The following is a 23,771-nucleotide window of genomic DNA, read 5'->3' on the forward strand; positions in this document are numbered from 1 at the left end:
TCCGTGTCATACTCGTCGAGGTCGCCGCCCACGGCCTGGCATACAGCGACGACTCAGTGAGGCATCTTCAATCGATGCCAGGGTAGCTGGACATTTGGCCAAGAGTGTTCCCACGTTCCTCGTAGTGCTGGGAGTAACCATTCTTGCATTGATGGATTCAGCTGAGTCAGACCTTCAATTTCTCCGTCTCAGCTTTGCGGTGTTCTGGTAGCAGCCTGATCGTTGAGTGGTTGGTATGCTGTCGTAGACTTGTATCAAGCAGAGCAATAAGACACTGGAAGCAATGCTTCAAGTGAATGCGAGGAAAGAATAATAGGGGTCTACTTGTGCGATGTGGTGCCTTTAAAGTATCGATGCCAAGCTATGTTGTCAAATCCCACGGCATCTCGCAATTGTTTCTCGCGATCACCTCACTTCCACTAAATTTACTTTGGGATAAGACGGCCACTTTTCATTCCTGGGTCGTCCAAACAGAGCTACTTTAACCTCAGCTCATGTCTTGAGTTTAATTTGCACCATCGCTCGTTATTGATGAAATATTCGATCTGCCGCGGGCCCCGTCCCGTACATAGGGCTGATATGGAGACCCTATTGAGCTTGTCTGAGACACGGCAACAAATTCGGCTGTTGGGCTCAGGCAGCACTCAAAAGGTCTCAGAATATTGGACGACGCTTTTACTAAGGTAATCAGTACCCTGATTTAACTGTTTTGACATCTGCATCTTTAATCAAGTATCTACATGTCCCTTCAACATCCATTTAATTATAGAAAAGGGTATAAAGATGATAGGTCATGCCAGACCCTATTCTGGTCAGCCTGGACACTTGAAAAAAATCATATAACGAAAATCCTGTAACTCCAGTGATGACCATAATCAGAGGGAGGTCACTCATGCAAATCCCATGTATGCAGCCGTTCACTTATCACATGAACAATAATCACTCCAGTTTATCCAGATGTTCTAGCCTTGTTAAAACGACTTGTTTGCTCGTCTCTTCTATCTCCCCGGCAAGGAAAACTTCGTCCAGGATCGCATATACCTGTACAAACCACAGAGTTAGCGCATTGTACAACCGTCAGCGGTGCGCGAAGTTCTAATCCGCCATTACCAACCTTGTAGAAATTGAAAACCAAGTCCAGCTCGCACACGTTGCCGAAGAATTGATCCAGGACCTCGACAAAGAAATGAATTGCCTCGAGGTATGCTAGTTCATTGTCTGTGGCGTCGACGCACGCGCAGAAGAAGAGGCCTGCATATCTCCGGTAAACGATCTTCGTGCTTCGTTTGAATTCGACAAAGTTCGACTGATACTTCTGATCCCGAGGAGCCACCAAGCGATGGACCTAGTACAATTACTTCTCCGCACATACAGAGACCGGGACGGGCTGCAAGGGGTCGCAGAACGAACCTCTCCCTTAAGCTTCACTTTCTCCTCGTCCTTCAATCAGAAGTCGCTATTAGGTCATCGTCGACGCATTGTTGAACTTCGTGGGGGTCTTACACTGTACGGCGCATACCACTTCGCAAGTCGGGTCTTGCCCCTGGTTATTCTTGTAAGCTTCTGAACAGTTCAGCAAGTAAGCGACAGAGAATCACTTACTGACGGTTCTGAACAAGTATAAATGATAAAACCATCTTGTCTGATGGCCCGCGGTGCTCCGTGCGAGATCCACGGACGTGGAATACAGCTCGGCGTCGAAGCTGGAGCTGTCAGTTCACTCCGCACCCATGGGGGCTGATTGCGCGATACTGCCGACTGACACCGCCTTTAACGCTTCTGTAACCTGCCGTCTAATGTTTGAAGTTCTACGGATTATTTAATATTAATGCAGGCACAGGCCTCATGCGCATGTACAGCAATTGTAGCATGATCCTGGAGATAAAAAAGAGCTTTTTTTACATTACATTGTGCCCAACAAAGTAAGCCTATTTAAAGGTGACTGGTAAAATAAAAAATGGGTTAAATATAGTTTGACGCAGCGCCAAGGACCGTTAACGATGGATACGCCGAATCGCCGATGAGAGATCAAACGACGCTCTTCATTCCGGCTTCCGCCCACAGCCCAGTCAGCCCGACAGCTCCATACCGACGAGGGTCGACGCCACAGAACGGTACATTTACACCCCTCACTGGGATAATATGATTGCTCAAGGATCGCATTGGGTTATCTGGGCTTTTACCCCCTCCGCATCACTCCCTCCACTTCTATCAGGTCCAGACTCATTACCAGCGTTGACACTAGCACCGAGGGCCGTCGTCGCCTTACCATGCCAGTCTACATGCTCTACGGCTTCCGATGGCCCCGAGCTGGTTTTACCGGAATCCGGGTCTACATCGTCTTGCACAACCTAGAAGACGCTACGGCGGAATACATACAAAGACCGATAACGAACAAGTCGCTGCTGGACTCATTTAGGAAGACGGAGCCGGATATCATGTCGAATCTTCCCGAACTACGCTTCATTGAACAGTATGACCCCGAGGACGAAAGCGATGAGGCAGTCAGCAAGCCTTATGCTTATGTTGCTGCGAAAACGATCAGTATACCCGAGGCAGGGTCTCCTAATGCAGGGAGCTCCTGGAATACCGATATATTCCAGGAGAACCCGCTGGATCCGGCTAGTTCAGAAGCGTTGGCCAAATTCCGGGATAAATATGCGGCTGGGGAGAGGATTGGGTGGTGGATTGTATACAACGGGGATCCAGAGCGGTATTTTCCTCATGACGAAGATGAGGATGGTATGATGGAGGATGATGGCTACGATGACGATGACGACGAGTATGACCGTGATGGGTCGTCTAGTAACACACCGTCGACGCCGACAGTAAGTTTGCATGTGTGGTTAGTTGATGATGCGTTGAGTATGTACTAATCGTTGCGGCTTTCACTTTGTATAGATACGGCTTCCCGAGACATTAACGCGATTCTTCAACAAAACGTTTTCGTGATTGCTGTACGAGTTATATTACGACTGATGATTTTATTTCCCCAAACATTGGGAATGATGGTTATATTGATCAGCGGGCTTATGGTGTCTGTGGGAGTCTAAATCTCGTTATGTGAGCGGGTTACATGGGTGGGCATTTTGCATTATTTCATATTATAGCATCTTGTTTTTCGGTCAAAATTAGCTGGAACCATATTTACCATTCTGCCAAGCTGCATCGAACGTCGCCTCATCTACGGCGAATCTTCGAATATAGTCTTTCTCCAGATCATGCGCTCTTCGTCCTAAGAGGACCAAACTGTGCAGTGGCCGGCCCATGTCGACTTGAGTCAGTTCCTGTAGAGTTCCTGCAACAAGCTTCTGGTCTTCAGCTCCGACACGAGCGGCTCCCACTGCAAGGCTGTCTGGGCCCCAAACACCCTCCTGTCGTTCCTCTTCGGTTTCCAACATTTGGGCGGCGCATTGTGCGACAGTCATAAACCTCGGAGGCTCATAAATCAGGCGACCCCTGGCCATGTTCTCGAGCGACTGTTCCTTGACCTTGATGTCGAGCAGTACAAGAGTATGGAGACCAATCTGCACGTTCTCCTTCACTCGATCATAATACGAGGATGGCTTCCACGTCTCAGTGAAAAAGACCATGCTCACTGTTTGACCAAAGTTGTACAGCTGGAGACCTGTGCACCCAATGCCGGACATGATAGAGGCATTCGGGATGACCTTGGATTCGATGCCCAGTTCGCGCGCGCGGAGGACGAGGTCTGTATGCGTCGTCGCCCTAAATGCGCGGATCGAGTTAATATCGAAAACCATGTCCAAGATATAGAAAGCGTACCCAAAGGGATCTCCGACCACGAGGAAGGCTACGTCGACCTTGTCTGCATTTGCGAGGATGTCGTCACTACCGGTCTCTACGAGCTCCCGGTCTGCTTCAATAACAGGACGTCCATAGAATGCTTCCTACTGAAGCGACCAAACATTAGTTAATTGACTGGCAAAGAAAATAGCACACATGCTCAAGAATGGGTATTGCTGGTAGGTCTCACTAGTTTCGCTTTATCAACAAGGAGAATGGCTGTGTAAGCTTCAAGGTAAACTCGTTCGGCCTTTTTCACCACCTCGAGACCGCGGACAGTGATGTCCCTTTCATCGGCGAGACCGAGTCCTACAAGATAGAGCATAGTGCTTTTTTCTGGTAGATAACTCAGTCAATGGTTTGTTGTAATCGAATTTTGGGTACCCCACCATGTAAATTGAAGCGCTGGGCGGCGGACGGAGGAACAATTGTTCCTGGTAGGGCACCGCATGGAGACTGACCACTTCTTTGATCTTAACTATATCATTAACTATGGTTTGATTGGATTATTACTTCCTTTTAATTGAGAACATTGTGATATCTGATTATAGTTCATTGTACAAGTTACCTTGTTAGACCTTGGTCCCAGATTCGCAATATGTCGTCTGATCGTACTCCTAAGTACCGGCAGGAGATCCAGCAGGTAAGCAACATTATTTTGATGTATTCTGTGTTGTCTCAATATACCCTTTGGGAATCTGGCAGAGGTGGGGTGGAAGAGCTCTATTTTTATTACGTTGCTTCGTTGTATCTTGCGATTGTTCTCTCTGCTAGAGACTCAAGCAACTCCCTTGTCTTGGACCTGATACGGATCTCCTTTCTCCTGCGCCTAGACATCGTCTGCTCCCATATTTGGAAGCAGAAATGGTCTTACAAATATACGTGTCTGGGAATTTCTCTGATGCGTGTGGGCGAGAATCAGGGATTGAGACCGTGCTCGCCTTACGTGATGGCAGTAGTGCTCTTCTGGGAGTCTCGATCTATGCATCGCGGGCGAGAGCGACCCTTCAGGTTGAGGCTGTGGATGAAACTCTGGAATCAAACGAGAGCTCTTTTGAGAGCAAGAGAATGTTTGCTGCCAAAATGACTAACTTTTCTGCTAGATGATGTTTGTATCTGGAGAAACTGCTGAGCCTTCAATTGAGACCACCACCCTTATAGAAGATATTGTGCGACAGCAAGTAGTCGAGCTTGTGAGCCACTGCTTCCTCACGGATCGTCGGCGTATACTAACCAATGCATGTATAGCTTGCTCGCAGTACTGCCTTAGCTACTCGCCGTGGTGTCAGATCCATATCTACTGATGATTTGATCTTTTTGATTCGTCACGACAAGGCTAAAGTGTCGCGTTTGAAGACATTTCTGTCATGGAAAGATGTCCGGAAGAATGTGAAAGACTCTGACGACAAGGGCGGCGCTGATGCGGCTGACTTTGCCGGGGCCGATGACCCTATGGCTGGTGGCGTCGTTGCAGGTCCCCAGGATGTTGCATCTAAGCCCAAGAACAAAAAAGCGCGTGTTGGGCTTGCTTGGGACGTCAATAGCTTCTACTCAGTCCAAGTTCCAGAGAGAGATGACGAAGAAGATGAAGAAGAGGAGGAGCAAAACTATGCTACCCTCCAGCGTCTTGCCGCTGCAGACGAGCGGACCAAACACATGACTAGAGAAGAATACGTTTTCTGGTCCGAATGCCGCCAGGCATCGTTCACATACCGCAAGAGTAAGCGGTTCAGAGAATGGGCTGGGTTTGGGATTGTTACCGAATCGAAGCCCAATGATGATATCGTCGATATTCTCGGCTTTTTGACCTTTGAGATTGTGCAGACTCTTACCGAAGAAGCGCTCAAGGTCAAGGAACGCGAAGACCGCGAGAAAAACCGCCGTGGAGGAGCAGAAAACAGCGCAGAAGATACAAAGAAACGCAAGCGCGAGACGGGGCTCTTCGATCCTCCTGAGGAGGGCCGTACGCCTGTGGAGCCGAGACACATTCGCGAGGCGTACCGCAAGCTGCAAGCTACTCCGAACAAGAACATTGCGATGCTCCTTCATAATGGCCGTCTGCCAGCGCGAATGCCTCTTCGATTGGTAAGTCGCTTCATCGACCTCTGGGTGCTAGTTGCTAATCCCTCTAGATCTAAGTGTGATGGGGAGTTCGTGTTGACTATATCATGGACTATATCGTGGATTGCATGGGAGTAAACCGGAGTTAGCAGAGATACCCACATAATGATTGCTTGTTAAAATGGGCGCAGAATTAAACAGTTTTTGATGGGACTGAGCATTTGAGAATAAATCCTTAGCGATGTGAGCAGAGAGTAGTCTTGGTATCAGCCTATCATTGAAACGCATATTGATCTTTCATAGCTTCTATTATTTGGTAACATGAAAACAATCTTGGCATATCTACAAACCCGATTTTTCGCTCATGGTCTCGATTGATTTTTAAGAATTTCTAAGAAAGCCTGATACTACTAGCATGCTTGGGTGATCTCCAACAGTGTCGTTAGTAAACACTGGACACCGAACACCGAACACCGAACTCCGAAGGATATCCCGGCACTTTCAACACCAGCCATCTCTCTTCAACTTCCGTTTCTCTCAATGTCCTAGCACCCAAGAATTTTCATTGAGATGAGCTCACGCCGGCGAAATGGCCAGGCTGCTTCCTGCGAGCCGTGTCGGATGGACAAGGTGCGCTGTGATCATCAGCTCCCTGTCTGTGGCAGATGTCGGAAACGCAATACAGAGAGCCATTGCTATTACCATCCAGCCCCCCTGACAAAAGACCAGACTTACCCAGCTCTTCAACTGGGTAGACCACGCGTATCGCGCTCAGCAAGGAAACCTGCTCGGAAGGCTCCCCAAAAAGCAGCGTCGCCTACGCCATCGTCGGTCGAGATTGCTATCCGGACTCCAGAGGCAAACCAGTCCCATCCGCCAGGCTATTTTGGCCCAAGCAGTATTGTGTCTACACTTACCGGGAGCTTAGAGAATACGCTCACGCCTTCGGACGATGAATATCAAGGGGTGGGAAGTAGACACTCTGTTTTACCCTCGTATTGGGTAACCGAGACAACAAAGATGTTAAGTATACTAACCGAAGGCCCTACAATTGAGCGATTAGTGTGTGAGTTCTATGGTGTAACTCACACTGCTGTTCTGCCAACTGCCTTCGTTCTCAGCCTCATGAACGAAGTACGGGAATTTATAAAACAGAGCGAAACGTCACAAACTCTACACGAAAAGACAATCCAGGTTCTGGAGAGCACTGCGCAAAGACCACGAGTTCCTTCTGATATAATGGGAAGAGACTTCCACAAGCTGTTTAGCAGCAACCGGATGCGCCTGGAAATTATTGGCGTAGTGTATGCCATTGCTGGACGGGCTAGCTTTTTTGGATTTGCTCAAGACAAGTTCCCAGCGTTTGCTGGCAATGCATTCGCAGAGCGTCTTAAATTCTCTAGAAGGATGTTGTCGGCGAGCGAAACAGCTGTACAGATATGCAGGATGCTGACCCCAACGAACGACTTAACGGCTTGGATGTTGTATGAAAACTGGCTGCTGTCTTGCATGTTCCATGGCGACTCCAGTAGGTCCAGCAAGTTCAATTCATGGCTCAGCACGGTAAAGATCATGAGTACGAGAATCGCTGACGCTGTTCACTACAAAGGTCCCCCAACCTGGAATCGGCTTGGAGAGTTGTCCAGCTGCATTTTCGAGTTGGGTTTACATCGTGACAGTCATGGTCACGGCCACAAGGGAGAAAACATTCCTGTGTTCCTGCGAGAAGTACGGCGAAGACTGTATGCCGGCTTATACCACAATGATAAGAATATAGCAACGTTTTTTGGACGCCCACCGCGCGTATCCTGGAGGCATTCCGACTGCGGACTCCCTCTAGATATTAGTGAGGAAGCCTTGCTAGGTGATGAGCAAGACCTGGAGCGGGCCATGGCGGAGCTAGATAGCGAGGGCTGGAGTGTCAATGCTACCTTTCGTCGCGCCTCCTGGTACCGGATTCGATATCTTGTTAGCTCGTTTCGAGAAGAGATACTTGAATTGTCTCTACGGCCTCTTGACCATGAAGCTGCCAGAAGACTAAGGTGAGCATCACTACAAATCAATTCACATCATCTCTCACATCCAAGACTGTGACTAGACAGATTGCCACTCGCTGCACCCAGACCTGGAACTCAGCACCAGCTCACTTACGATATTCAATCTGTGACTGGAACGACAACCACCGCGTGGCCGTTCGTATTATGCTACTTTCCACCTACTTAATATATCTATATAATTTCTTTCTCATATATAGGCTACTTGCCCAGCATGACCCCTCCGCCGAGAAAGCATTGCTCGACGTGAGTTCAGAGATTCTGTCCGTTGTCCTAAAGATAGGTAGGCAGCACGAGCCTACGATCGATATCCGGAGTGATTTCAACTCTATCGTGAGACATTCAGTCCACTTCTTCTTTAGTACGCCTATTAACCTGTGGGATAGATTGTCTTATACGGCTTTTCCAGCGCTGGTACCCTCATCAAAGCCCTCCAGACGCAAGCCCGAACTGGCAACCCAATTCCCTATACCGGCTCTAGAGCAGAGCTGATCCGCAACCTCAGCGTTTTTAACGCGCATATAGAATCAATGGCTCGACCATTGACATCAAACCTTAATTACGCGCTGTTTGAGCGCGCGAGCAAGATGTTTACCGATATCCTTGACGAGATCTTGGAATCTTCTTTACCGGTCTCATCAGCAACGGCCAATGCCGCAGAAGTCGGGATGGTTATGAATACTCCAGCGGAAGAAGATATGAGTAGTTGGGCTGCTGATGGTATGGAGTTCTTGGATACTTTGGACTTTAACGTGGTCTTTGACCAGTGGGTCTTTTAGCGTTCTTATGCTCAGACTTGTGCTTCGTGCTGGATTAGGGTAAGACATCTGGAGCTTTCTACCACTATACCGTGTTATCTACCTGTCGAATGAGCTCTTACTCGAGCAACTAGTCTTTGATGAAGCGTGATTTAGAACACATAGAAACAAGTAATGAAAGACTTTGCAGAATAGCCATCTTGGATATCGAAGTGCAGCCGAAAAAAGTCTATGTCCCCATATTTTACTCTATAATGAACCTCCAAGATGTATCCTAAGTCGGTAACCTCATTCTCGGCACTTACTTCCTTGATGCAATCTCATTACCGTTAAGCAATCCACCGAGAACATGTCTGATCTCTTCCAAGAACCTCGTAACCTCGTCTTCTGTTCCAACCGTAATCCTCAAACAGCCCTCGCAACCCAACTCCTTTCCGCGGAACCGCACTACAACGCCTCGTTTCTCAGCCATAGCCTCGTACGTCGCTAGCGCGACGGGGTTGCTGGGCTTCCCGCCTTGATCCGCGGGCTTATCGAGGATCTCGACAAGAAGGAAATTCGACTCAGTACCACCGCGGAAGCGTCCAATACCAGGGATAGAGGGAAGCTCCTTGAGGATTCGGTCGCGCTGAGCAATAATCTTGGAGCGATACGATCGCATGACCTCAAGGTTCTTAGGGTTCCCAAGAGCCGCCATTGCCAGTGCGCTAGTAGGACTGGAAATGTTATAAGGTGCTTTTAGACTGTTTAAAAGGGTAGCAATCTCAGGACTTGTGAATGCAACGCCTAATCGGATTCCAGCAAGGCCGAATGCCTTGCTGAGTGTCTGCATAACGACAAGGTTTGGCCACTCAGCCACCCATTCTGCAAGACTGGATCCCTCTGGGGCGAAATCAATGTATGCTTCGTCAAGGACGACAACGCCGTTCCACGTCGGGTGTTCTAGCACTTTCTGGATGTCGGACTTTGAGACAAGAGTTGCAGTGGGATTCCCGGGCGAGCAGATATAAACAAGTTTGATTGTGGGGTCGGCAGAGAGCGCGGCGTTGATCTTTTCAGGCTGTAGCGCGAATCCGTTGTCCGTGTCTAGCGGGACCTTGACAATCTCAACGTCGTTGACGTCCGCGCTGACGGAGTACATGCCGTATGTGGGAGGGCAGGTGAGAATTTTGTCTTTACCGGGAACGCAGAAGGCGCGGAGAAGGGCGTCAATGGCTTCGTCTGATCCGACTCCGACGAAGAGGTTCTCGGGAGTGATGGTCTTGTCTGTGTGGGTGTGGGTGTTGCGGATGTTGCAGAAGAGTTGCTTGAGCGGGTGCTGGTGGCTATTTCAAGCCGTTGTGATCAGAAAGGTGAGAGTTCAGAGCTTGGAGGGCATAGTTCACGTACGGATCAGGGTATCGGTTCAATCCCAAGAGATCAATCTCTGGCTTTGATGAGCCGGTCGAGTGGCCATTGGCCGCTGACTCTTGAAGGGCACCTCCAGAGTTCAGTGCAAGACCCGGTCCATAAGCATTCTCGTTCGCGTCAAGTAGTACATTTGTCCCATCGTCTTTGTAGTCACTGGTGCGATTGATTAGTTTCGGCGCCGATTGCGGAGGGAGGGTTAGGGGACGAACATACTCTCTAGCGCAACGGTACGGTTGCAACTTCAGGATATTCTTGCGCGCGCATTTGGAGAGGTCGAAAGCCGTAGTCCGTGAAGCCATGTTGGTTTGAAATTCGTGGGTGAAGGTAATAAGTTCCTTTTGTCCTGGAGGAGCGGAGGAAAAGAAATCTGGCGGGGAGCGGGGAGTCTAGAGCTTATATAAGGACTATCCGCGGCGTACAGATCTATGAGTCAGGGCAAGCTGCGATTGATTCTTATGACTTTTATACGCCCTTCGCTATATCATCCCTGAATCGCTTAAATTGCTTCAACTGCTTGATTGATTTTGATTGACATAGGAAAAGCCACGAGAAACTTCTATTAGGCACGCTGATTTGTACCAAATTTCAATATAGACCACCACCAATTCAACGCCGTCATATGCTCTAACACGATTAAAATGAGTAGTATGCAATGATTTACCGTCTTTATTCTTGCTTAGAGAACTTTGTAGGCTCTTTGCTTGGTTCCTGGGCTTTCTTGCCAGAGTTCTTCCACTTGTCCTGCTTTGCTCTGATATAACGCCAGGTTCGGGATATCCCCGCGGTGAACAAGCCTTTTACCGTCTCCACAGAGCTTGGCCATCGGATTGTCTTTGTAATTGCAGCCTGGATTTCTTTGGTGAGACCTTCATCGCTAGCAATGCGCTGTTCAAACTGTCCACCTTGCCTGCGGCGGACAATCTCTGGATCATTGTCATTACTTTCCTTCATCATCTTGTTGAATTCACCACGAGGAATGCCGAAGCGCGCCTGGTACTGGAAGTATAGCCTCTCTCGGAAGGACTCCGGTAGGCGGCGGACCATATTTCCGCGCTTTACGGGATCCATATCTTGTGAGAGCCGCACATTGGCCTCAGGATCATCTATCCAGTCGAGATCGGAGCAACGCTTGTCGTTGAAGACAACGTTGGGTAGGTTCTCGATGAGCGGTGCATACAGCCGTCGGAAGTTAGCCATCTGCGAAGAAACGATATTGTTGACTTTCCGCGGGTCCTCGACAGGCAAAGCCATGCGGAGGTCGCCCATGTAACTCATTGAAGCTATGGTGTTGTATAGTTGGAACTCTGTAAATTCTTCCGGAAGCAGTAGCAAAGCCACCCTGACTGCAGACAGCAGATTCATCTGGTTCGCAAGCCGTACCTTTGGATGGTCCCGTAAGATTTTAACAGGCTTTTGCAATCGACCCGCAAGATATAAAGTGTCCCACCGACTGAGATCATTACATAACGTGTCGATATTAACAACGCCATACTTGATCAATGTGCCATTGACGGTTATATATGGGTTGAAATAGACACCTGCCCCGAATCTGTCCTGCACCTGGGAGACAGTGTATGAGCCGAGAGAGCCTAGGCCCGAGTAATGATCTCGGTGCTGTGCAAGATTTAAGTCATGCCAGTGTTGTGAGTAAGAAACACCAAAGATGAAGTCAATCATCTTCCCTTTGCCTTGTTGCATGTTCTGGATTGCCGCCGGGGCTGACGGATGACATTGATCGGAGCCCGGTGCGCTGCCATTCTGCGGGAAAACACCGGAACCGTATGCGAAAGCGTACCTAATCGGGGCTCGGAACTGCCAAAGAATTTGGCGCAAAGCCTCCTTGAACTCCTGGTTGATAATCATGTGCTGATTGATACCGAAGTCTTTCGAAGGAAGCTCCGAGAACGCCGATATCGACGACAGATCTGCATTTGCGTCCCAGTCTCCATGATCTGATCCCTTGGAGGAAGTGGAAAATGAAGCTGACGATGATGACAATAAACCAGTGTCCGTATAAGGGTAATGCGCGCTGGGGTCAATGTGGGATATGGGTCGATTTTTGGGGAGTTTCAGGCCAGCATCTTGAAAGTTTGGGCCGCTCGACAAGTACCGCAACGAACCCGACCTTCGTGAGTACCGTGCGAGAGACGGGTAGGCCGAGCGAAGCCGCACGTAAGGCCCCGAAGAAGTGCTTGAAAAGAGGAGCTTGTCAGAGAAACCCGGGTTAGCATTGAGCTGAGCGGACAAAGGGGGAACTCTTGGGTAGGTGGTCTCTTACAGTGGTTTCGCGCATTGTCGCGAGGAAAAAAGTGGGATATATAGACAATTGCAGACTCAGACCATGACTCTCAAATCACAAATGCAGGGAAGGGTCGAGATGACGATGGAATCAAATAAACTGGCGATGGAGCTCACTGCGGAATTATTATTCATCGAGTCTCCGATCAATAACCGTGAGAGACTGACGTACCCCATACCCTCGGCTTTGATTTGATGCCTGCAGACTCGGGCTGAAACATAACGTGACGCCGTTCCTCCGCAAGCGCGTCCCACCGCCCAAACCTAAACAAAGGCAGTAAACAATCACCAGACGAGCCACTTCAGTCATATCAACTCGACCTGTGCCAGCCTCGATGCTCGCATACGATGGCTAACGGAATGGAGACGTTTGCCGCCCGTCTGGCTACATTCGATCTCGTTTTGCACCCCGACCGACGGTCTTCAAGCGCGAAATTCGTGAAACCGATCTCTTGGCCACATAGCAAGCCTTCTCCGGCTGAGGTACGGCAAATCTCTTCAAATAAATGATTGAAGCTTCATGGCGTGCTAACTGCTCGGTGGTAGCTGGCGCACGCGGGCTTCTTCTACAACCCCTACGAGACGAACCCTGACAACACAACATGTTTTCTCTGCGGAAGAGCACTCGACGGATGGGAGGAAGATGACAACCCGATCACGGAGCACTTGAAACACGCAAAGGATTGTGGCTGGGCCGTTATGATGGATATTCAGCAGCGTAGCTCGAATCCAGCCGAGATAGAAGACCCTACAAGTGAGCCGATAGTCCAGGCAAGACTAGCAACCTTCGGCGACTCATGGCCACATGATGGCAAGAAAGGCTGGATATGCCAATCAGACAAGGTAAGGCAGCTTTTTTGCAATCCTAAGGCTTGTATGTCTAATGGTATATTTCTTGATGGTAGATGGTTGAAGGCGGATGGTACTTTTGTCCCAACGAAGAAAGCGCCGACCTCGCGAGCTGCGCCTACTGCAAATTGTCCCTAGACGGCTGGGAGCCCAAAGACAATCCTTAGTAAGTATAGCTCAGTTCCTTCCTTACTTTCTTCGACTAACTGAGCAGCGACGAACACTACCGCCGTTCTTCCGACTGCTCGTTCTTCGTGTTTGCAAAGCCTGCCAAAGGAAAGGGCTCGCGGTCAAAGAGAGCTCGTACTTCTAAATCCTCCCGCCAATCAACACAGTCTACGACATCCGAAGTTCTGGCTTCAGACACGGAGGATATGGACCAGAGCGCACTCACCCAGCCAGCCAGAACCAAGTCAACGAAGAAATCGTCCAAATCAAAATCGAAAAACTCAAAAACTAAGAAAGCCGAGCCTCAAGAGTTCCCAAGCCATATGGATGTGGATGAGACAGAATACGCGGAGCCTGAAACGTCAAAACCGAAGCGTAGCACGCGGGGCAAGAAACGACCCAGTGCTGACGTGGACAGGGACGCAATGAGCATAACCGCCGAGGACGTCCTGGAGCAGCCAGAGCCACCTACAAAAAGGAGGACTACGAAACGAAGTATTAGTCGATCGCGAGCGCAGAGTATAGTGTCTACCGATGGCGCACCCAGTAAACAAGAATATGAGAGCGAGACTAATGATGAAACGGATGATCTGAAAGCAAGTCGCGGAAGAAGCAGAAAGACTGCTTCAAAAGGTCGCGGGGGCTCAAGAGCATCCTCAACTACGAAGAAAGCGTCCAAAACCCGAGTCCCGCGAGATTCAGAGCTCGAGGCAGCGATCGAAGCTGGACTCGAAGGAGATGAAACTCCAGACCTGGGAATTGAGGAAGCGAAGGTTGAAGAAATCGCAACCAAGCCTGCGTCGAAGAAGTCCAAATCCAAGAAGAAAACCGCCAAAAAGAACCCGGAGCCAGTGGATGATGTTGTTGAAGATGTTGCCGAAGCAGAAACTCACACAAATCCCGAACCCGAAACCGATCAAAAAATGACCGATGCCGAGATAGCCGAACCGCAAAAGCCCAAACCCAGCGAGGGCCAAAAGAGCACACGCCGCAGCTCGAGGAACACAACGGACCAGCCGGAGGCCAAGGAAAACACCGCTTCACCTGAGAAGCCCGAGGTTGAAGAGGGAGAGGAAGATGACCGCCGGCGGCATGAATCGTTCGTTTCGGTGGAAATTGTATCCAAGCCCACAGCAGTCTACACTGAAGTAGAATCAAATAGCAAGGACAGCAAGAAAGCTAAAAAGAAGTCATCATCGGAGAAATCCAAAAAGCCCAAGACGACCGACAAAAGCGACAAAACAGATAAGGCAGAAAAGATAGAGCAGAAGCGGGACAGCCGACAGTTGGAAACTAAGAAAACATCAGAAGTTCGATCGCCTTCATTGCCTCAATCACACTCGACCGAGCCAAACGAAGAGGGAATAGTGCAAGAAGAGCCCCCACGCCGCAGGTTGTCCAGGGTGCCCCCTAAGACAACCGAGAGGTACAGTGATATTCCCCAGGAGAAACAGTATGCGCGGTCTATTGCATCGGATAGATCACCAGAAGACACACGTTATCCTCATAGACAGAGCCAGGGAGATGGGGCCGTGTCTCCGCTTCCGTCTCCTTCTAGGGGAAGTCCTTCTCTGTCACCGCAGTCCTCCGATGCAGAGAATCACCCACCGTCCTCGAAGCCTCCAGCGCACCGACCGCTGTCGTCTCCCTCCAAAAATGCCTCTGTTCGATTTCCTCTGACGACGAGTACTCCTTCCCCAAAGCGAAATCATACTTCTACGGGCAAACTTCGAACCAATCATCCCTGGGTTCCCATTGATATTGATGAAATCCTGATGGCTGGTGCTAGCGACAAGGAGAATGTCGATCTCCAAGGTGCATTGGACAACCTGAAGGGGGATCTGACAAGCCCAGAAAAGAAGATGACGGTGGAAGAATGGATCCTATGGAATGCAAAGAATGGAGAAGAAAGGCTCAAACGAGAATGCGAAAGACTAGTCGGGCAGTTCGAGAGAGAAGGGGCGCGGGCGATGCGCGCACTGGAGGGTATTGAGTGCATTGATTGACTAAAGTAGGGTTGGTCCCAAAGTACTGGTTAGGAGTTGGAGGCTCTGGGTTATGGTGTTGGGTAATCTGGTTGTTTACTTGTTAATGGGTGATATTGACTATTTTCAATGCTATCTTGCCGAATAACATCACGGCACATCATATACTTTTTCGGACCAGACCCGCCCAAAGAACCATCAAGTACAAACCGAACGCCGGGGTATATGCAAACAAGCTTTTGGAAAAGACACCATAAAGTGCAAACTAGGCGATGATCCCCAGCCGACCTTCCCAGCTGTCTTCCTGCTTTACACCATCTCCACCTTTGCGACGCTTCTCATTTCTCTTCCGCCTCTTTTCTTCTCGCTCTTTTGAAAGCTGTTCCTCCCTTTCCTTAAGTCGTTCACCCAGGTCCATCTGCCACACCATCCGTTCCTCTTCCTCCCTGACCCGTTTCTGGTGGGCAAGCATCCTCAACCGCTGCCGCACATCCTCCACTGTAGCCTTTGCCACCTCCCCGCTCTGCCCCGTAGCGATCAAATGCTGCTTGCTGTTCAGATGCTCCACCAACTGCAAATTATCCTTGAACGTCAGATCACAGTCCGAGCAGTAGAATCCCGCGCCTCGACCACGCTTGCCCACCGCGTTTGCTGCGGAGACGATTGTCGTCTTTCCAACCATCGACGCGACATCGAGCCGTTCTTTGCGGGAGGTTGTAGCTTCAAGCGAACTGTAGTCGACAGGTGCGTGCCATTTTTTGCCCAGCAGTTTGGCCTCATATCGAGCTTTTCCTTCTTCTCTTCGCTTAGCTTCCTCTTCGGCACCCTTTTTAGCGTATTCCTCCCGATCCCAGCTTTTGCCGCCGAATGTGTCGGGTGTCGGGGTGCCGTACGCGGATTTGTTGGTGGACATGACTTTGGTCGTAATGGAATTCGGTAGAAACTAGGATGATAGGCAACTTTGGAGCGCTAGCGGGCAATTGAGTAGTGTTCGAGGCTCGTATTGGGAAATTAGGCGTAACTGGGTGTAGTTGAAGAGACCGACACTTACCAAACGGCAAAAAGTTAGCATTGATGGAAGGCGGTGAAGCACAGCCTTATCGCTGATCATCGTTCTTCCACGAGTCAGATCATAACAAGCCACCACTACTCCACGATAAGCATCGCAAAGCCCAGTTATTTCATTGTTTTACATCTTGTCTCTGATTTTGCTGATTCTTTTAGAGCACTCCCTGCTGATTATCATGCTTTCCTGCTCTATAGCTTCTTGAGCGGCGCAATTTACTGTTTCATGTCTCCCAAAGCCCAAGGCGGCTGTGCTATCTCGTATTCATAAACTTTACAGCCTACAAAAAACTGAAACAACTCTATTCTCTGCTTCCTCTATTTTTAAACCTGCCACGCTGGTCTCTTTAAAGAGGCTTTGCCTTGTCTCGTTTCTAGGCAGCACTTCTTGGTCGTGTTCCTATATCATAGCTTCACCGTCAGGCTTCCCAGGATAAGTACCTGGCACTGCACTGCCCCAGGGGCTCAGCGAATCTTGGTCTTTGAAGACGTCTTCTCCATATTTAAACAATAGTCGCAGAGTCCCGTGCTTACCTCAATCTCTCCAGCTCGGCACCTTGAACAAGAAAAGATTACAAAATAGCATGGCATCCAACCCTACAAACAGCGCACCAGAGGCTACCCCACCTCATTTTAGACTGATGGAGCTGCCAACAGAGCTACACTTGCACATCTCATCGTACCTTTCATATCCAGATGCACTGGCTCTGAAACATACCTGCCGCCATTTCTACTCGCTGGTGTACACAGGCGTCCATCTGAAAGTCAATTGGCTGGTGGAGCGCTTCGAACACAAACTGGAATGTCCTATGGAGAAGTGCTCTTTCCGAACAGACGAAGCCTTCTGTAACTGGCGGATCCGAAAGATCATGGAGCGCAGGCGCCGGCATCTAGAATGCCCCCGGTCTCGAGGTGGATGTCTAGTCATTGAAGGTAGAACCTGTCAGATGGATTTGGTTCCGACGTGGCTGAAGAGGCAGGGGAGGGTAAAGATGCTCAAAGCGGCTGGGAACGAAGGTCGGTACTGTTCCACTACGTACCAGCAAGAGGACCCTGACGGTGTCTTCTAGTTCTTATCCATGGGGTGATGGTGCTCTTCATGCAACTGCTATGGGTGTTCTGTCAAAGGTTTGAATCACCCCTGCACTTATTGTTCAATACTCACCAGGATAGATATGTTTTCGTTCCAGCCATCATTAGCTACTGATCATAGTTTGAAAACTTGATCAATGAAAGCTCCACCAGAACGATATTATTGCTATGCCCGTCTTCAATACGTGAACATTGAGCGTCACCTTGCGACAAATATTACGATCATGCGGCGCGCGCCCGCGCCCTCGCAACGCCTGATCATCGTCCCAACCCCACCGTCCCCGTCTACTTTAGTAAGGGTTGACGCGTGCCTTGTTATGTTGAGTGCAGCTGGCTGCGCCGAAGCGGTTGGGGAATTAATTGCCTCGTGTGTTATGGTTAGGCTAAGAGTCTACATATGTGATCACAATATAATGATAATGCTTAATCGATATATACCAAAGATGTTTTCTGCCGGGCACTTGTCCAGCGAACCAGTACTCAAATCACAGAGAAGCATCAACAATGAATGCACATGGTATCATTATAGATATGCTACAAGCCCAGAACATCAATCACAAACGCCTAAACAACAAGACCAGAGCGGAAGATCCGGCAAGACAAAAACTAAACACCCCGCTTCACATTACGTCCCTCCCTAGCCGCCTCGCCCATAGCTTGAGAATCCGTGTGATACGTCTTGAATTTCCAAGCCGGAACCCTCTTCGCAAACATCTCGTCCAATTCCGCATAGGTCCTTCCCGCCGTCTCCGGCTGATAAAACCACAAATAGACAAGGGAGATAACCGACAGCCCACCAAAGATAAACGTCACTTTCGCGCCGAGATCCGCCTTGTCTGGGTTAAATAGGTACGGGAGAACAAAGGACCACATCGTGTAGAGGGCGTTTTGCAAGGCAAGGCCAATGGCTATTGTCTTAATCCGGAGACGAGAGGTTGAGACCTCTGCGAGCAGCGTGTATCCCGCTGCCCCGATGGTGCAGTTATACCACCAGCAGTAGAGGAGAATCAGCGCGACGGTTCCCTTGACAGCACCGCCGGAGTTAGGGTTACTTCCGTCGGATGCCACGACGCCAAGTCCACCCGTAATCATGAGGATGCAGGTCATGATGCCAAGGCCGTAAAGCATGAGGTTGCGGCGGCCGAGGCGGTCGATCAAGAGGTAGGACATGAGATTCCCGACAATCGACATGACTTGCTGTACAATTTGAAGACGAAAGCTCATGGCGTCAGTGTACCCTGCTAGCTGGAAGTAGTAAGTGCTGTAGGAGGCGGCGAAGACGATGCCGGACATGGCCTGGATGGAGAGTGGGGCGATAGAGATGATTGTGCGGCGGAGGTTGGAGGTGCGGAAGCACTCGGCGTAGGTGACGCCTTCAGTTTCGCGGCGGATCTGATCGAGTGTTGTCTTGATAGCGGAAAGTTTCTTGGTTTGTTCGCCGTTGTTGTACCCAAGGCGGGAAAGGCTGGAGAGGGCGTCTGACTCCCGGCCCCTGGAGACGAGCCACCAAGGGGACTCGGGCATGAAAAGGACAAGTGAGAGGGCGATGGCTGCGAAGCCCCATTGGGCGGCGAAAACAGAGCGATAGGCCCAGCGGGTGGTGTAGGTGCCTGTGGTGTTTGTAATGAGGGCGACGGTGAAGGGGCCAATACAGTAAGCCAATGCGGTTAGACAAGTGAGCGTTCCGCGAAGCGCTAGAGGGGAGATTTCGCCAACGTAGGTGACGGGGATGGAGGCGAGAGCACCGAGAGCGAAGCCGTTGAGGAACTTTCCACCGAAGAACATCTCGTTCGTGGTAGATACGAACTCAAGGGCTACGGCGGCCACGGAGATCAACAGGGCGCCGAGGATTGTCCATTTACGACCGAAGGTATCTGCAATTTGACCAGAGGAGAGGGCGCCCACGACGGCAGAAGCGACGGGACCGCCGCTGAAGGCCGATTGCCACTTGCTATCGAGGACATAGCTATCTTCGTACAAGCTGCCGAAATCCTGGCGGAATTGCGGGATTGAGATGACGACTCCAGCTGCCTGGTTCTCGAAGCTGACCAGGAGAACACACCAGACGGCATAGAGACACCAGAAGAAGGTCCATGGGTACTTTTTAAGGCTGTCCCATTTGCTCAGCTTCTGGTCTTCCGAATCGGCGAGGTAGCCGAGCTGCTGCTTGTCGGCTTGCTCAACCATGTCGACGCTGCCTTTGTCCATTGTTAATAATGGTATGGAGCAAGAATGTGTAGAGAGAGGATGGATGAAGAAGCTAGTTGTGGATGTGGATGAAATACTCACTTCTGGGACGACGAGCTATTTATCTTCCCTTTCCCCAGATTGCATGACGCCAGACTTCTCGACTAACTGCAGGTATCTCGTGCCGGGGGGAAAAATGCCTGCATTCGGACGATGCGAGAAAGTAGAAACCAAACGGGTGTGTCCGGACTCCGCACCGGCATCGGAAACCAGACAAGGGCGCCAGCAAGCTAAACGAAGCTGGACCCAGAAAACTCTATTCGCAGTGATGCTCGAGGCCGCGTCTGGGGAGCCCGCGTGGTCGGAACCGACAGAACGGGGCCGAGAGACGGTCTTGCAGTTTTGTCCAGCCTTGGACTCCGTAGTTTCTCTAAATCGGCAGTTCTTGGAGTAACGAGACAGATGCGTGGGGACTGGGGAAATCTGCTGACCCCGTGGAGTGGTGCCGGATAGCTGGGGTCTCCAGATCTCCAGGCTGCCAGGCTGGACGTGGTCGAGACTTCGTGCCACAGCGGCGACACTGAGTCACCAACGATGGATCCCGAGTCAGGAGAGAAAGGCCGAAGATTTGCCGGGAGAAAGGCAATTTCAACCACTGTTGTGATCCTTCATGTTTCTCGGGAGGATCCGTCCTAGCATATGTCAGAACCACGCTTCCTATTGCCTCTCAAGGCCACGAACCTGTTATTCGCGTGTTCTGCGTAAACTTCGGCATTGCATGAGATGATATTCCATTGCTAGCAGGGGACAATCTGCGGGGCAGCTTTGTACTGGCGGCGAATGGACCAGTTAAGCTCTGACAGGAAGAAGGTCTTAAGAGCTCGGCCGGGGAGGAATCTTGAAAGCACGTCATGTGATACCCTCTCACTCTACTAGCTACTATTATAACTGTGGAAACTGAAAATAAGATTCGGAATCAGTCATTGCTATTAAGCTTCGGTATAGCTACAAAAGTTCAAGGTTTATAATTCTGGGCTTCCAGACCAATCTCCACCTTGCCAGTGATATCCCTCACGGACTGACCGATTGATATTTCATAGTCGCCTGATTCCAGCTCCCACTTGCCGCTCCTCTCCGTGAAGTGAGTCAGTTGGCGCACTTCGAATGTGATATTGGCAGTCTTGGTCTCCCCCGGCTTGAGGTGTACCTTGGCGAAACCAACTAGCTCTTTGACTGGGTTCTCTGGGACTGCCAGTTTTGCACCAGCGTAGACTTGAACAACATCAGCTCCAGCACAGGTGCCGACGTTAGTGACATCCACGGCCACTTCGACGGTGTTCCTGCTCGTAGCACTTGCTTTGTGATTCGCATGTGTAAAAGTGGTGTAGGATAGACCGTAGCCGAACGGGAACAGGACCTTGGCGCGGTTGGCTTCAGAGAGATCATAGTGCCGGTAGCCCACGAAGACACCTTCCTTGTATGTAACTTCGAGATGGCGCCGGTTGTCCTTCCCGTCTGTGTAGTCACCGGGGAAGTTACCGTGTGCAGGGGCATCCTCGATCGCCCGAGGGAAGGACACAGGTAGACGTCCAGAAGGGTTCACAGCGCCGGTGAGTACGTCAGCAATTGCATTGCCGGCTTCCTGTCCTGGGAACCACGCTTGAACAACCGCCTTGACCTTGTCCAACCAAGGCATAGCAACCGCTACGCCAGTGCAGTTCACGACAACGGTGTTAGGGTTGGCGGCTCCAACAGCTGCCACGAGCCGGTCCTGGGAACCGTTGGACGGTAGGTGGAAGCTTATCTGGTCCTGCCCTTCCGTCTCCCAATCTGGAGTATGGCCAGTGAAGACAATTGCGATATCACTACGTTTGGCTACATCGACGGCTTCAGACAGCAAATCTCTATTGTGCTCTTCCTCGGTCATGAACCCGAGACGGAAACCAATGAAGCCGTCCAGCAGAGCGAGACCGCCCTTGCTGGTGGGTTTCACCGAAACCACTTCGACCGCATAGGTCTTTCCAGCTTCGAATGAATACTGGATTTCTGGCTCTTCCACGCCGCCGAGTAAGAATCCCATGGAGTCCGGACAATTCAGCTTCTGTTCGTAGATGACCTCGCCGTCGATCAAGAGTTTGGACCGGCCCAACCCAGACATGCCAAAATAGTGTTTCCCGCTTTGCGTGGGTGTGAAATGGGCGCTGGCTCGGACACTTCCCCATGATTCCTTGACAAAGAGCGGTATATAGCTGGGTTGCTCGGACGAGATCGATGAGCCTGGCTCGCCGTTGGGCTCCTCGTCCGCAAAAAAGTCTAGGGTCCAACCAGGTTGGCCTTCTAGGTTAACAACGTTGTCGCTCATTAAGGGCAGCTGGCGGAAAGTGTGTGCACCCTTGGCATATTCAAACTCAACAGTGTCGCCTAAAGCGGCGCGGAGACCCTCTTCTGGAGTGACTCGATAATGTGCATTGACTGAAGCACTGCCACCGCCGTGAATGAGAGCTTCTCGCGCAAAGCCCAGAAGAGCTACCTTCTTGTTGGTCAATATCTCTTTTCTCAGAGGAAGAACATCGCCCTCGTTTTTGAGGAGGACGAGGCCTTGACTTCCCACGGAGCGGATTAATTTCTGGTGTTCAGGACGATTGATGGCCTTCTCTTCTGGAATAGTAGGATTTTCGAAACAATTCAGCTTAGCAAGAAGCTCCAGAACGTTGCGCGCGCGCTCGTCGATAGTCTCCTCCAACACGGCACCAGACTTTACGACTGCAAGCACTTCGTCTACCTTGCGCCACCTTGTAGGACCGGGCATTTCTAGGTCAAGACCAGCATTCAGAGCGTCGGCCGTGGAGTTGGTACCGCCCCAATCACTCATAACAAGACCCTTCCATCCCCATTCTCCCCTGAGCACATCTCGCAAGAGAAAATTGTTCGAGTCAGCGTGGGTTCCATTCACAATGTTGTAGGCGGTCATAACTGCCAGCGGGTTCGACTCTTTGATGGCGATCTCGAATGGTTTCAGGTAGATTTCTCGGAGTGCTCGTTCTGTGATATGTTCGTTGACTGTGAATCGGCAGGTCTCTTGCTCGTTCGCGGCATAGTGCTTGATGGTTGCAGCGACGCCGTTGCCCTGAAGGCCTTTAATATACTGCGCCGCGAGCTTTCCTGCAAGGAAAGGATCTTCACTGAACGATTCGAAGTTGCGGCCTCCCAGAGGATGGCGATGAATGCAGACTGTGGGTGCTAATCTGGAAAGTGTTAGCCATCGCTGCTTGCCATTCTCTTGTCGTCCTCTGCCAATCTACGGGCTTTACTTACAGAACCCTTGCGCCTTTCGAGCGCGTCTCGTCAGCCAATGCTTCTCCAATGTGCTTTGCCGCGTCGAGATCCCACGTCGCAGCTAAGAGAGAGGACGCTGGGAAACAGGCAGCTGTTACTCCTCCCTTGAATGTGGCACCGCGCGCCCCGTTGGGACCATCTGAAGTCTGTTCCTCATCAATACAAGAGAGTTTTTCCCGAGAGGATTTTTCCCAAGTAGCACAAGACTTACCTTGACAGGTGGCACCCCCTTTTCTGGATAGTCTTGTGTTTCCCAGAAGTTCTTCCCCGCCAGCAGGGAGATCTGTTACCTTCTGTTATTGACGTGTTCTTCAGCCCCAGGGACGTTGTTTACCTTCTCTTCCAGAGTCAGCTTAGAGAGCACGCTCTCTATCTGCGCAGGATCGACCTTTTGGAAGCTCATGACGATGATGTTTGGTTACGGTGCGTATGTGGAAGGTTAAGCCACTTCTTTCGTTGGGAGACATCGAGGAGCTTTATGTCGAGTATTTCCAGACATATCGGTCCGTTTTCCGGCTTGGAGTTTTGTCCACATGCTATCAGCTGTGGGGTCAACAAGGCCGTCCCTGTTGACTCGTTGATTGAGATCTTGGGTCGGATAATCTTCGGCTGACTTCAGAGCTGGGCGGTTGATGCCGGGAAACCCCCGCGCCTGTGGGCGGGGATAATTTAATGGCTGGGGAGCTTTTAGACTACTAAAC

General features: G+C 50.4%; 12 protein-coding genes across 12 annotated transcripts, besides 1 other annotated feature; 5 read left to right on the forward strand and 7 right to left on the reverse strand.

Moving 5' to 3' along the window:
- Positions 1-23,771: part of a sequence feature (contig 1.11 767..61200(-1)) that runs on past both edges of the window.
- On the reverse strand, positions 940-1,637 carry ANIA_00722 (protein aps2; the record flags this gene model as incomplete). The annotated part of the gene is made up of 5 exons (XM_653234.1): positions 940-1,041; positions 1,115-1,345; positions 1,411-1,440; positions 1,504-1,543; positions 1,603-1,637. The coding sequence occupies 5 exons, from the start codon at positions 1,635-1,637 to the stop codon at positions 940-942; spliced, it is 438 nt and encodes a 145-aa protein (XP_658326.1).
- On the forward strand, positions 2,271-2,952 carry flbE (the record flags this gene model as incomplete). Its single annotated transcript, XM_653233.1, has 2 exons — positions 2,271-2,828; positions 2,902-2,952. 2 exons carry the CDS (start codon positions 2,271-2,273, stop codon positions 2,950-2,952), a joined length of 609 nt encoding a protein of 202 aa, XP_658325.1.
- On the reverse strand, positions 2,900-4,143 carry dph5 (diphthine synthase). The gene is made up of 3 exons (XM_050613328.1): positions 3,998-4,143; positions 3,787-3,911; positions 2,900-3,729 (listed from the first exon to the last, which is right to left on the reverse strand). Exons 1-3 carry the CDS (start codon positions 4,130-4,132, stop codon positions 3,132-3,134), a joined length of 858 nt encoding a protein of 285 aa, XP_050469154.1. The 5' UTR covers positions 4,133-4,143; the 3' UTR covers positions 2,900-3,131.
- On the forward strand, positions 4,310-6,093 carry ANIA_00719 (transcriptional regulator SPT3; the record flags this gene model as incomplete). The annotated part of the gene is made up of 4 exons (XM_653231.2): positions 4,310-4,450; positions 4,911-5,000; positions 5,056-5,892; positions 6,070-6,093. Exons 1-4 carry the CDS (start codon positions 4,406-4,408, stop codon positions 6,091-6,093), a joined length of 996 nt encoding a protein of 331 aa, XP_658323.1. The 5' UTR covers positions 4,310-4,405.
- Positions 6,439-8,701, forward strand: ANIA_00718 (transcription factor domain-containing protein; the record flags this gene model as incomplete). The annotated part of the gene is made up of 3 exons (XM_050613329.1): positions 6,439-7,910; positions 8,123-8,168; positions 8,309-8,701. 3 exons carry the CDS (start codon positions 6,439-6,441, stop codon positions 8,699-8,701), a joined length of 1,911 nt encoding a protein of 636 aa, XP_050469155.1.
- Positions 8,785-10,389, reverse strand: ANIA_00717 (histidinol-phosphate transaminase; the record flags this gene model as incomplete). Its single annotated transcript, XM_653229.2, has 2 exons — positions 8,785-10,005; positions 10,070-10,389. The coding sequence occupies 2 exons, from the start codon at positions 10,387-10,389 to the stop codon at positions 8,982-8,984; spliced, it is 1,344 nt and encodes a 447-aa protein (XP_658321.1). The 3' UTR covers positions 8,785-8,981.
- Positions 10,757-12,433, reverse strand: ANIA_00716 (phosphatidate cytidylyltransferase; the record flags this gene model as incomplete). Its single annotated transcript, XM_653228.1, has 2 exons — positions 10,757-12,361; positions 12,431-12,433. The coding sequence occupies 2 exons, from the start codon at positions 12,431-12,433 to the stop codon at positions 10,757-10,759; spliced, it is 1,608 nt and encodes a 535-aa protein (XP_658320.1).
- Positions 12,737-15,411, forward strand: ANIA_00715 (survivin; the record flags this gene model as incomplete). Its single annotated transcript, XM_653227.1, has 4 exons — positions 12,737-12,871; positions 12,935-13,231; positions 13,294-13,403; positions 13,452-15,411. 4 exons carry the CDS (start codon positions 12,737-12,739, stop codon positions 15,409-15,411), a joined length of 2,502 nt encoding a protein of 833 aa, XP_658319.1.
- ANIA_00714 (U4/U6-U5 snRNP complex subunit SNU23) lies at positions 15,656-16,629 on the reverse strand (the record flags this gene model as incomplete). The annotated part of the gene is made up of 1 exon (XM_050613330.1): positions 15,656-16,629. The coding sequence occupies exon 1, from the start codon at positions 16,301-16,303 to the stop codon at positions 15,656-15,658; it is 648 nt and encodes a 215-aa protein (XP_050469156.1). The 5' UTR covers positions 16,304-16,629.
- On the forward strand, positions 17,040-17,985 carry ANIA_10117 (F-box protein; the record flags this gene model as incomplete). Its single annotated transcript, XM_050613331.1, has 3 exons — positions 17,040-17,472; positions 17,526-17,583; positions 17,629-17,985. The coding sequence occupies 3 exons, from the start codon at positions 17,040-17,042 to the stop codon at positions 17,660-17,662; spliced, it is 525 nt and encodes a 174-aa protein (XP_050469157.1). The 3' UTR covers positions 17,663-17,985.
- ANIA_00713 (uncharacterized protein) lies at positions 18,154-19,755 on the reverse strand (the record flags this gene model as incomplete). The annotated part of the gene is made up of 1 exon (XM_653225.1): positions 18,154-19,755. One exon carries the CDS (start codon positions 19,753-19,755, stop codon positions 18,154-18,156), a length of 1,602 nt encoding a protein of 533 aa, XP_658317.1.
- ANIA_00712 (protein bglB) lies at positions 20,750-23,473 on the reverse strand (the record flags this gene model as incomplete). The annotated part of the gene is made up of 4 exons (XM_653224.1): positions 20,750-22,979; positions 23,050-23,216; positions 23,282-23,353; positions 23,405-23,473. 4 exons carry the CDS (start codon positions 23,471-23,473, stop codon positions 20,750-20,752), a joined length of 2,538 nt encoding a protein of 845 aa, XP_658316.1.

This window comes from Aspergillus nidulans, chromosome VIII (genome assembly GCF_000011425.1).
Source record: "Aspergillus nidulans FGSC A4 chromosome VIII".
Taxonomy (NCBI): Eukaryota; Fungi; Ascomycota; class Eurotiomycetes; order Eurotiales; family Aspergillaceae; genus Aspergillus; species Aspergillus nidulans.

Bases quoted from the DNA above. Each gene is read 5' to 3' on its own strand.
- dph5 (XM_050613328.1), bottom strand. From the start codon at position 4,132: ATGCTCTATCTTGTAGGACTCGGTCTCGCCGATGAAAGGGACATCACT. The intron at 3,912-3,997 runs GTGAGACCTACC...TCGCTTCAGTAG, and splicing joins TTGTTGATAAAGCGAAACTA to GAAGCATTCTATGGACGTCC. The intron at 3,730-3,786 runs GTACGCTTTCTA...CCGCGCATTTAG, and splicing joins GTGGTCGGAGATCCCTTTGG to GGCGACGACGCATACAGACC.